Consider the following 13,112-nt stretch of genomic DNA (forward strand, 5'->3'; position numbering starts at 1 on the left):
CTTTACCATTCATATATTTACGTGCAAAGCTGGTATTTGATACTATTACTTGATTGAGTTTCAATGGGAGAGTTTACTTTCTTGAACTGGAATACCTTATAATTCCAAAATATATTACTTTTCTTGAATGTTATTATATGTTTTGAGTGTCATCAATTGTTATTCAATTACTTTTTTCAATTGTTTTTCCTTTCCGTAGACGGTTTCATTTTTAGCTTCAAAGTTCTTACAATTACAGCATTTTGTGAAACTAGTAGTTTTGAATAAGCACTAGTATTACTCCCGTGCGATGCACGGTGATACCTACTTAATTAAAATAGTAAAAAAAATATATGTTTTAAAATATTATGTTTAGATTATAAAATTCTATAGTATTATTTTATAAAATAGCTCTAATAACAATAATAACATTAAATGAAGATGAAACCATCTTATAGTTGGAGGCTAATCAAATGAATGATGAGGATTTTGACAAAAACTTTTTATCTAATGATTATTATTATTTATTTAAAATTTTCATCAAAATATCTAGATATTTTTCTTTCAAATTTTCTGTTAGTCTTGAAAGAGTTTTTGGAACTTTTAATTACTTTTTACTAATTTGCATTTAACAACATATTTTTTTTGAGGCATTAATTGACTGTAAATCCACAATGTATTAGTGAATTTTGGTATTTTTTCAACTATATACAGTTGTAATATAAATACATAAACTTTAGCCCATTTCAAAATTTGCCCTGAATTTTAATTTCGTTCAAATTTAAAAAGATATGACAAAATTAAAGATGATATAATATATACACATCGTATTTAAATAACTTACACAAAATCTCATGTACACCCGGGTGTACGGTACACCCAGAGTATTAGTATCATTTCGATAATATGATAGTGTCATTTCAATATAGTGTTAGAGTCATTTCGAGATAATGTTATTTATATAACATGATAGTGTCATTTGTAAAACAAATAATGTTAGTGTTAGTGTCATTTACATCCGGGTGTACATACCACCCGGGTGTACAAGTGACCATCTCAATAACTTATACAAAATTTCTACTGAAATATATACAGTACTAAAATATATACATATGTAGTTTGGCTCCCGTGCGAGAAATATTATTTTTTGATAATAAAATATTATTTTAAAGTATTATGTAGATTTAAAATTTTAATTTTTTATTAATGTTAAAAATTTTATGTTGTACAATATATGAGTAGGAAAATTTATTGCTCGTTCTTTCAAATAAAAATTATATATTGTTGATGTTGTTAGAGTAGGACGAGTAAGTGTTTAAAATGATGTCTTGTATTGGAACATCAAATGCTTTAAGTAATATATCCTCAAGGAGATGGGTAGATGCATAATCATCATTATCACCACCACTTGTTACATCTCTAATACCTAAATTTACTAAATATTTTATTTACATTTACTGAACATGCGTGACCATTTTATACAAAAATATGTACTATATATTCCATTTTTTAAAAATTATATATAATATAACTATTACCTATATCATATTTAAGAGATTAAAAATAACTAATCCAATAAATTATAGAGCTATGATTATGTTATAATTAATTTTTTGAAATTATAATTGATACACAATCATAATGTTTGATTAATCTTAAATTTTAAATGTTTTACATATGTTGATTAAATATTCAAGAAATAATAAATAAATATATTAAAGTACAGTTTTAATCATAAATCTTATCAATATAAATATTTTAATAATATTATAATTATTTATTGAACAGTTTGTTTACATTTTATTCGTAAATATAAAATATTTAAAAGATAAAAAAATGAACTAATACTTTAATTGGGGCAATATGAAAAATTACAATAAAAAATATTCATATAATCTGAAGTAGACGAAATTAAAATTAAATAAAAAAAAGTTTATTTCTAAAAATAGTATAGTGATTTTGGCGGGAAAACATAACTTACTATTTATATAAGTGGTTGAGCTTTTATATATATATAGATTGAAAATGAATAGTTATTAGTCATATGGTTCATTTACTCTTTGTTATGATTTGTAATTCGTTCCTCGTCAATATTTTGTACTAAAGATATATAATAATCAAACTTAATAATTATAAGAAACAATATTTGGCCACGAATTGAAAAAACACAAAATCTGGCTATTTTTTATGTTTTAGCACTGTTTTGCCCTTAATTAGGGCGGATCAGATTCGGGTCGGATTCGAATTTGCTCACGGGTTAGGCACACATGGCACTATTAGTGTCATATACTCAGTGTTGCACGAATGGTAATTATGGCCATATTAATGTCATATACTCTCTTATGTAGTATTGCACAAATGGTACTTATAACAATATTAGTGTTATTAGTGTCATATACTTAGATTTTTTTTTTTGGTTGGGATATAATTAGTGTCATATGTGCCTAACCCGCGGGCAAACTCGAATCCGGTCCGTCGTAATTAAGGGAAAAACAATCTTAATACGTAATAAATAGCCAAATTTTATGTTTTTTCAATTAGTGACCAAATATTGTATTTTGTTCTTCAAAATGACTATTTTAAAAGCGCTCTCTAATTATAATTTCCAGCTTGCTAATATATTATTAGTATACTTGTTTACTTTTCTTTGTATGGTCCTTTTTCTACAACCATAGACTATTTTACGGCTTCATCATTCAAATGTGTAAAATAACAATTCTTTATTTCACAAAGATGAAAAAAAAAGGGCAAATAGCGTCAAAATCCCCATACTTTCCCCGTTTTCGCATATTTCCCCTGACTTTTAAATTTCGCGATAGAATCCTTAACCTTTGATCCGATGCGCAATTTTCCCTTAATGAAGTTTCCGGCGACTAACTACAATGACGTGTCACCTATGTGGCATTATTTTGCTGAGTCATTTAAGTAAGATTGCTGAGTCACTTAAATGAAACGAAAACGTCGTCGTTTTCCTCTCCAATTAATTAACTTGTCGAACACCCTCTCCACGCCCAACCACCTCCCTCCTCCTCTGGCAGCCTACTGCCTCCGTCTCCCTCCGCCGCCGAAGACCGCCAACCGCCAACCGCCAGCAAAGCTCCCATCCATCTAGCTCTCTCACTCACATACAAACCACCCTCTTCTCTTTTCTCTCCTCCATCTGGCGCTGTCTCTCTCCCTCTAGCGCTGCACTACCGTCGCCGTCGGACTGCACCACCGGTTGCCGCCTTCTCTCCGTGCACCCCGGTCAGCCGAGTCACCGTCAACCGCTGCCGACGCCGCACAAGCTCGCGCCCTAGCTGCTGCCCTCAGCCTGCCCGACGCGCAGCCGGGCTCCAGCCGCTCGCAGCTCCCTCTCGTTCCTCATTCGAAGCTTCAAGGTATTGAAGCTTGGAGTCCATGGCTGCACATAACTCGGCCCTCGTGGCTGAAATTCCGCCGGGATGATGACGAGAAAGACATGGATTTGGCTGAAGAAGAAGAACCCAATAAGAATAACCCTAATTAGAGTAACAAATCAATTTTCCCCTAATTTTCTATGTTGGATTACATTTAAATCCCTAAAAAAGGCAAAACGACGACGTTTTACATTATTAAGTAAAACTACGTCGCTTAATACGCTAGAATTTAATCCTACGTGGATTTCCGGACTCCATGTCATCATATCTATATATCGCCGGTCATTTTTTAGGGAGAAACGCGAACGGGATTAAAAGTCAAGGATTCTATTGCGAATTTTTAAAGTCAGGGGAAATATGCGAAAACGGGGAAAGTATACGGATTTTGACGCTATTTGCCCAAAAAAAAATGAGAGAAGCCATTCCTAGATAAGAACATTTAAGAGAAAGTGGGTGTGGATTGTGGATATTTTTAAGAGAATAACATTTAAGAAAAAGTGGGTGTAATATTTATAAGGGTTAATGACCTCTAAATCCTATAACTATTTTGATTTTCGCGTTTTGCATCGTTTTCAGAAAATCTGCCTCAATATATCACAACTAATCCTCCAGTCGCGATTTGCATTCGGAGAAATTTTCCGACAACATAACTTAATCTATGTGGCATTTTATTTGCTTTTTTTTTTATCAGAAAAATGATTAAATTAGAGAAAGTTCAAGGTACCAGAAGTACCAAACCGATTACAACAGATAGGGGGAAATAGCATTGGAGAACCAACATCTAAAATTGATCTCCACATCTAACAGATTAAAAACCTTATTCCAACTCCACAACCTCGCTTTGATTTTGCCCAGCATTTTCTGGACTTCCCAGTTCTTGTTCTGGAATCTACTCTCATTACGACCTTTCCAAATAAGCCAAGTGGTGCAAGTCCAAAGAGCTTCAAGGAATTTCTTGATGTTCTTACCTCTGCCCTTGTGAATAAAGGAGTGAAAGTGCGCCTCATTGCAGTCCGACCGTGCGGTGTAGAGCCTGGTCCATTTCTGTACCTCGTTCCAAATCATTTCTGTCTTCGGACAGGAGCGAAACAGGTGGTCCGCCGACTCTTTTTCCTGGCAGCAAGCATTGCACATGATTTCCACATCATCTAGCGAAATGTTTCTCTTGCTCAAATTGTCACAGGTAGGCAGCCTATTCCGAAAAATTCTCCATGCCGTAACCTTAACTTTTTGAGGGGCGCAGATCTGCCAAACTTTCGCTGCTCTTTTATTGAACAAGCTGCTCTGCCAAACATGTGGCATTTTATTTGCTGACAAGGTTGATTATCATCTACATGGCAACTACCTGTTATTATTATTTTTTTAATGACGTGTAGTGAAACGACGTCGTTTTGCATTGCATAAAACGACGTCGTTTCACAGGCGCGGTAAAATTTCAGAAGCTCCGCCACCTCCCTTCAAATTCTGGCAGCGGCGGCGCCGCTGTTGAGGGTCGGCGAGGCTGTACTGCCACCCATCAATCTCTCTTCTCAATTCCGAATCCCCTGTTGAGTCTCAACTCACATTATATATTAAATAGTTTTTGCCTTTGAATTTTACATGTGCATATGTAGTGTACTTTGATATTAAAAAGATAGTCATATATTTTTACCATTTTTTTTATTATTTTCATATATTTATTATGATAGAATATTTTCCGAATAATTCATTTTCACTTTTTTTTTACAATAGTATCTTTTGATAATCATGTGAAAATATTTTTCGATATTTTAATTTTTCATTTTTTCCCTAAAAATATTTGGAGATAACACGTTAATTCATACTAACTTGTATGATGAGGACAATATGGTAAAATTAATAATTATATATCCACCCATTTCCTACAAAATAAACAAGTGAAGTGTATAAGATAAATGTAGTAATATATGATAAGTTTTTTTTCTTTAATAAACATTTGATAAAAAGAGAAAAGACGATAATACTTTTCTATTTTTTCTTATTTATCATTTTTAATAAAAAAATTATAATCAAAATAAACGCACCACTATAGAGTCAATACTTCACAAAATTGTCTTGGTCGTACGTAGGAGTCAATATCAATATCGAGAATCAAAGAGACGGAATAAACTTACTTTTACTACATTTTCAACGAAATCATATTTTGTGCAAATTGTTTGTTCAACTTTCAAGATATGGATTGCTGAATAATGAAATCATCATATTTTCTGACGATCAGTACACCAAAAGTCTAAAGAAGAATCATGAGTCTTGATCAATCTCAAGTAAGATTGTATCATAAGGGTCTTCTCGAATGCATTACATAATAGCTAGAAGTAGAGGCCTCTAATGAGGATTTTGCAGAAGATTGCTGGTGTCGGCAGGGAAGTAACGGCAAAAATGAGGATAAATTTTAAAATAATAAAAAATGTAAAAAAAAAACTAAACATTATTGTTAAAAAAATTAAAAATATTTTTTTTAAATAACAAAAAACCATATTAACGATTGAATTTTAAACAAGGAAAAAAATTAATATTAACGATTGGTTTTAAAAGAATAAAAAAAAAACATTATTAACAACCGAAAATAATAAAAAAAAAAAACAAAAAAAAACATTAATAATAATATTAGCAACCGAATTTTCGATCGTTGAAAAATAAAAAAATAAAAACAATAATACTATCAACAATTGAAAATTCGATCATTCGAAAAAAAAATTCGATTGTTAACTACATTAATCAACGACCTATAATTTCGGCCTTTAAAGCCGTTTTTTTCTCGTATTGAGGAGGCCTAAGCATCGGTCGATTTGATTGACCGACCAATCAAAAAAGGAAACTGAATAAATTGACGGTTAAAAAAAAGTCGAGCCAACTGATTTTACCATATAATCGATCGAAAATCGAACAGATGATAATTCAATTTTCAGCTGACCGAATCGAACCGATCAAGTTACCAAACAATTATATCTCAACAAATCAACAATGAGTCTGCACCACTAGTCTGCACTACAAACTTTTCTCTAAAAAAAATATCTACACTACAAACTACATCCGAATGAATGAGAATAAGCAAGCCTAACTATTTTCTTCTTCAATTCAAGGGTGGAGGGACAGTCGGACAGGAAAGGCCGGATGCATGAGTGACAAACATGGATTTCGTAAATCAATATTGCATTAATTGTTGTCTTTTTTTCCCCATTAATTGAATGTTAATATGTGTTTGTACCTCAATTTAGAGTTTTGTTGAGATTTGATGCTTGGTGTAGCTTTTGGAGTGATTTCAGAGAAAATCGAAGATTAATTGGAGGATTGTGAAAACATAAGAGTGAAGTACGTCTCGAGAGGAATCCGTGAGCGCGAACGGCACCGGAATCAGAATCTGTGGCTGAGAAGCACAGAACCGCGGTCCCACCCACGACCGCGGGGGTTACCGCGGCTTCTTGAGTTTCCAGTCCAGAACATGTTTGACAATCAACCGCGGTCTGAGCCGCGATCGCGAGCTTTCCTCCTTCCGGCCGCGGTGGTCACCACGACCACGGGGAAAAGGCGGGGTTTCGCCCTTTGTGGGCCCAGACGTGAATTTTAGCCCCAAAACCCCATTTTCCCCCTCTTTTCTCATATCATTCATCACACACCCAATTCCATCTTCCCCAACACTCCATCAAAAATCCTAGCCTCCATTACTACTTCCAACTACCATTTTGAAAAAGCATTGAAGAGGAGAGAAGGAAGAAAACAATCTTGAAATAGGATTTGTCACTTTACTCTCTTTCATTTATGTATCTCTTTGTTTTTGAATTATTGTTTGTGAACATGTTAGGCTAAAAATCCCTCTTTGATTTGGGAATTAGACTATTTGGATGTTGTAATGGATTGAATATTATGCTCAATATATATCTTGTTTGTTTCTGTTAGGTCCGAGGGGTCTCGAATAGGTGTATGGGGGGGAATACACCTATAGGCTATTTTTGACTATCTACCAACCTCAATCAGAGGGATCTCAGTCAGAGATAAAAAAGAAACTTTACATGCAAACCAGACACCTGTTTAACCGAAATAAGTTTTGACCAACAGGGTTGACGACTGATACTGAAAGCTCTTCAGTAAAGAGTTATCAGTTAAGTCACTAGAACTTAACTGATCCACGTAAGGGCTTCAGTCGTGTTTGCAACGATAGAGATGATATCTCTCTTCCTTACTATCAGAGGATAGTTCAGTCAGATTGATATCACACGCAGCGGAAATTAAACTTAGTTTCAAATAGCCTCGGTGGAGCAGATAGTTGGATTAGGGTTTCTCTTGCTGTTAGTCAGTGTTCAGTTTTATCAGTTGAAATAGCACAGTTATGAATGTAAAACTGAAAGCTGTAAATAACACAGAGACTTTTACGTGGTTCGGAAAAACTCTTTCCTACATCCACGGCTTGTTGATCAGACCAACAATCCACTCCGCAAGTGCTTGCCTGGTGCACTGCAAACCTTAAACTGAAGATAAACTCTCTTCAGCACCTACACACCTCGCGTAGGGTTTCCCCACCTACACACCTCGCGTAGGATTTCAGCACCTACACAACTCGCGTAGGGTTTCCCTGCTAAGCACACCTTGTGCTCAGACTTCCCTTTCAGAGTTCAGAGTACCTTCCTGAACTCCGAGTCACTCAAACACTCTTATGGGGGAGAGGTTTAAACGAGTGCCAACTATACTTACAAAGAACAAGTTCTTTGAAGCAAGTTTGACCTTTGGCTTCTGGGTACACAGAATAAATGCCTAGGGTCTAAGAGAATGTATGTAATCAGCAGTGACTGATTTTGGCTTTGGAATTCTCTTCTTCGATTCAAGCTTTGAGCGGTTAAGCTTTAGGCTGAGTAGCTATTTCGGCAGAGCTTCAGCTTATGTTGTTGAATCGGTGAAGATTGAAGTGATCCTCGAGCGCTATTTGCAGGAGAACTCTTGAATAGATCCGTTGGCGTAAATCGTCCTCAAGATTTCTTCCGTTGGAGAGCAATTCGAATTTGGGTTGAGGCTTCAATCTTCGAGGTTCCTTGTCTGTGTGGAAACGACTCTCTTTGAAGGACATGAGATGTGACATCTCTGAAAAGTAGCCACCAGATAGGAATGACCTCTGCAGAGATAAGATATTGAGATATCTCTGCATTTAATGTGGCTGTACTTTGAGCGTACGTGGCTTCCTCTGAACGTTGGAAGATCAGTCCTAGGAGGAATGTTCAACTGATACTTGACTTTAGTATCAGTCTATGGCGCGCATTAAATAATCAGTCTTCAACTGATTCTTCAACTGACACTTCAGTTGGTAACTCCAGTCTTCAGTCTTCAGTCTTCATTCTTCAGTCTTCAGTCTTCGACACCGCAACTAAACTAGAAACGAACTCTAACACTTGAGTTCAAAACGATTCTAGTCTATTACATTTAAGTCCTATGAATTTTGGTATCATCAAAACAAGGGTTAGGATATTCCACAAGGTTCCCAACAATTTCTATTGCTATTACCTTTTCAAGCCCTAGGTTTATATCTTGTATAGATTATTGACCACTTTCTATGCATTTCTAATTTGTGATTTGAATCGGGAGAGGATAATCATAATAGATTAAGAGCTTGAAACATATCGACTCAATAAACAGGGAGGTTGAGAGTTGGATGAGAGTTTATCGATCTTTGTGTGCTTTTGGGAGTTATAGGTTAGAAGTTGACCGGAAACGGCAACTATGACCCGTAATCTACCGTTTTAGTCGTCCGTGAGGGGGCTAGAACTAGTTGGGAGATCACTCTAGATAATTAGGAACATCGAGATTAATATTGAGCTAAATTGAAGTCTATTGTTTGTCCATTGATGCCTAGTCCCTAAATCACCTTAGCCGCCTTATTAATTCTCTTTGCTTATTTGATTTTATTTGTCTTTGAACTTATTAGGTAATCAATTAGACAATCAAACCATTCACCTTATTGTATAGTCTAAATAGCTCTAGCATAATGAATTAGGATAATCACTTGATCTAACTACTAATCCTTGTGGAATACGATCTTACTTCCCTCATATTGCAACTACACCGTATACTTGCGGCGTAGTGAAAATAATTAGCGAACAATGAGGGTGCGGAGGAGGCGCAGCGGCACAGACTAAGGGCAAGAGAGAAGCGTAGCGAGGACTTATAATTAATAGGGGAGGGGCCGACAACCGGTTGTCGGTGGTGATCTGGACGTTGCACCACTGGAATTTGGGAAAAAAGGACGAAAGTAAAACATGTAGGGTTTGGGCTTGGTTGGGTGGGAAATTAGAATTCGATTAATCCGTGAAACATGTGGTGACAAGAGTACCAAAACGAATGTTACGTCGGGCATAAACATTCACATGAATATAAAGCAGTCAAACAACACAACAACTTGGTAACCCAATTCGCTAACCACCTATATCTTGGGGGGGCCTCGCCCAAGTGAATGTCACGGCCCACCTTAGCTAAAGATAGTTAAGTCGGGGACACGTGACTAGGGAATGAAATTAAGAACAAGGGATAGAAGAGGGGCTTTGCACGCTTAGCTGAAACTCAACTCAGAGATTCTCAAAAGCTGAAAGTGTGTGTGTGTGTGTGTACGTATATAAATGAGATCATGTAATATCCAAACCTATGTAGTACAAATTATAGATCACATATTTTGTCCATGTGGCGTACCAAAATCGTGACACGTGGAAAAGGGCTTCCAAGACCTTTCAAGACAAAATCTGCGTAGGGGTAAAATCAAGTTAAAAATTTTGAATATTAAAAAAAATATATTGTATACAAAAATGCATAAGTTTGCACAAAAAAGTACATAACATTGCACACAAAATTACGTTGCATTTAGCAATCGATCACGTATTTCTTGTCGCTGACCCCCCTCCCACCCCTCGGTCAATTTTGTTTTTAAGTTGACATATTTTTGATGCATAAGTTTGCACACAAAAATGCATAACTTTGTACACAAAATGCATAACATTGTATACAAAAATGCATTGCATTTTGCAACCGATCATGTATTTCTCATCGTTGACCCCCCACCCCCCGATCATTTTTTGTTATTGTTTTTGAGCTTACATGTTTTTAATGCATAAGTTTACACACAAAAATGCATAATATTGTACACAAAAATGCATTGCAATACGTTTAGTCTGATTTAATTACGGTTTAAACAAAATTGTGAACATCTCTAGCCAGTGGCTCTGCAAAAATCTGGTTCCAATGGGGAGAGTAAGGGAGAGGTCGTTCTATGAGACCTTTCTTTCGGGGGAAAGGGGTGATAACTTCTGTTAAGACTTTGATTTGTTTCTTTTTTCGGTAGGTGGGAGAGCTGTGGACGTGGACGATGGGGGTTTTTAGGGGGGAGACGGTGGTGCTGCGCATCTTTAAGTTGTCCGGGGATGGGGGTATTGTGGAGGTTGGTAGCCTTGGGCCGCCGACAACTAGACAATTGGACAGAGATGACGAGAGTTTTGTTTTTTGGACATGGTTCATTTTGTTTTTGTTTTTTGTGTATTTATTTAAAAATATATAAAGTTAAAATTGTAAATTGCTCATTTAATCCATAGTTATATATTTTCTACTAAACAAAAATATTAATTATTTTAGAATTTTATTTACCTAGCAAACACCTTAATAGATATTAATCTCACATTTTCTATATTATTTATCATAGTTTTATTAATAACACCATTTCCAAACATGCACTTAATGTTTATTTACCTGTTATTTTGAAGCGGTTGCTTGTAAATACATTAATTGTAGTTATGTATCCAGTGAGAAGTGAATGTTGATGAATTTATGATGAACACTTTAATTAACAAGATGCAATATAAGCTATACAATAAATTTATGCAGTTACATTAGGACTAATCATAAACTAGTTACATAAAAAATATTAATTTTTAAATTTATTTTATAAAATAAAAAAAAATTAATTACTGTTTTGTTATAGTGTCTACATTATAGTTATTTTTTTTTGTAATTTATTACTTTTTTAAAAAATGATAATATGGACAAACAGTAAAATAATTATACTCTTTTTTATTTTAGAAACATGAATCAAAGTAAACCTGTTTCGTGTTTATTTTCAATGTTGCAAAAAAGGTCTGTCATGATACATATGATGAATAGGGATGGCAATCGGGTACGATGGGTATGGATAGTGACTATCCATACCCATACCCATACCCACGAACTAAATGGATAGTGGTTGCTACCCACGAAACTATCCATGGATATCAAATGGTATCCAAACCCACTACCCGCGGATACCCACTACCCGTCGGGTATCCGCGAAACCCGCTATCCGACGGGTATCCGTCACCCACTATCCGACGGATACCCGTTATCCGCCGGATACCCACTATCCGCCGGATACCTACTATCCGCTGGATACCCACGAAATAGAATTTAAATATTAATTTACAACAAATTTAATAGAAAAAAAAAATCAACATAAATATCATAATTCAAATCCACAAAGAACAATGTTTAAATTCAAATTCACAAAGAACAATGTTCAAATTCATCAACTAAAATATAAAATCCAACAAAGAACAATGTCTATAATTGCTCGACAGTAGAAATAGAACCCTCTTCATTGAACTCTTCTTCTTCATCTTCAAGACAAGTCCAAAAGCTTCCATTCTTTCCTTGTCCAAAAGCCGGCTGGTGGCTTGATTCTCGACTGCCACAAGGGAAGAAATGGGGAGCTGCTGAAGGTTGAGCGGCTATGTTAGTTAGAAGAAATGTTTTGCCAAACGAGAATTAGGGCATAGGAAACAGAATAATAGTATTAGAGCTTGGGCCTTCCTTCAATTTTTATTTGGGTCTATTTTCAAATATAATATGCTAGCCCATAACCTTAAAATATATATTCAAGACCCATATTTTATGAATTTTTTTGTGGATATTTGACGGGTAATTGACGGATAATTAGCGGATATTTTTGGCGGGTAAACGGGTTTCGCGGGTAAACGGGTTTCGCGGGTATGGATAGTAAGTATCCAAACCCATACCCACGAACTAAATGGATAGTGAATTGCACCCACGAAACTATCCGTGGATATCAAATGGTATCCAAACCCTACCCTAATGGGTGCGGGTTTTCGCGGATACCCGCTACCCGCGGGTAGATTGCCATCCCTAATGATGAAATCATAAAATTACTTGAAGCTACCTATTTTCACTATATTCTGTATAAAACTAGATACTACACATTATATTCCAATAGTTATTATATTTGGAAGGATATCAATATATTAAAACTACAAAATACTCCATATGATATCGTAAAATGATTCATGACCAGTCGATCCTCTAAAACAAATCATGACCTTTAGGATCAATTTTTTTGTGATACAATCTTTTTATTTTTTCTTCTTTTTTTTTTCTTTTCTTTTACAACAATATCAATTTATTGTACTTCGATTCGCAAGCCGTAATTTTGCTGAATGTAAACCTAATTCTATTTCATTTTAATGATTGTAATACATGACGACATCACAATTATCTTACTTAGGAGTGATGACTGTATTTGTAGTTTTATTCAATTTCTTGGATTAAGAAGATCTATTCCAACAAATTGGAAGTTTATTGCTTTTCATTATTATTAAAATTGGAAGTTTGTTGTTGACATTGCTAGGGGTGGCACGGTACGGTATACCTTATTAAATCGACCATACCTTATACCTTACCTTTACCTCCGGTATGGAGAAAATT

General features: G+C 35.1%; 1 protein-coding gene across 1 annotated transcript; it reads right to left on the minus strand.

Moving 5' to 3' along the window:
* Nucleotides 1-3,274: 3,274 nt before the first annotated feature.
* Nucleotides 3,275-4,679, minus strand: LOC131019001 (uncharacterized). The gene is made up of 2 exons (XM_057947687.1): nucleotides 4,213-4,679; nucleotides 3,275-3,449 (listed from the first exon to the last, which is right to left on the minus strand). The coding sequence occupies exons 1-2, from the start codon at nucleotides 4,677-4,679 to the stop codon at nucleotides 3,275-3,277; spliced, it is 642 nt and encodes a 213-aa protein (XP_057803670.1).
* Between the last annotated feature and the right edge of the window lie 8,433 nt (nucleotides 4,680-13,112).

Source organism: Salvia miltiorrhiza, chromosome 3 (genome assembly GCF_028751815.1).
Source record: "Salvia miltiorrhiza cultivar Shanhuang (shh) chromosome 3, IMPLAD_Smil_shh, whole genome shotgun sequence".
NCBI lineage: Eukaryota > Viridiplantae > Streptophyta > Magnoliopsida > Lamiales > Lamiaceae > Salvia > Salvia miltiorrhiza.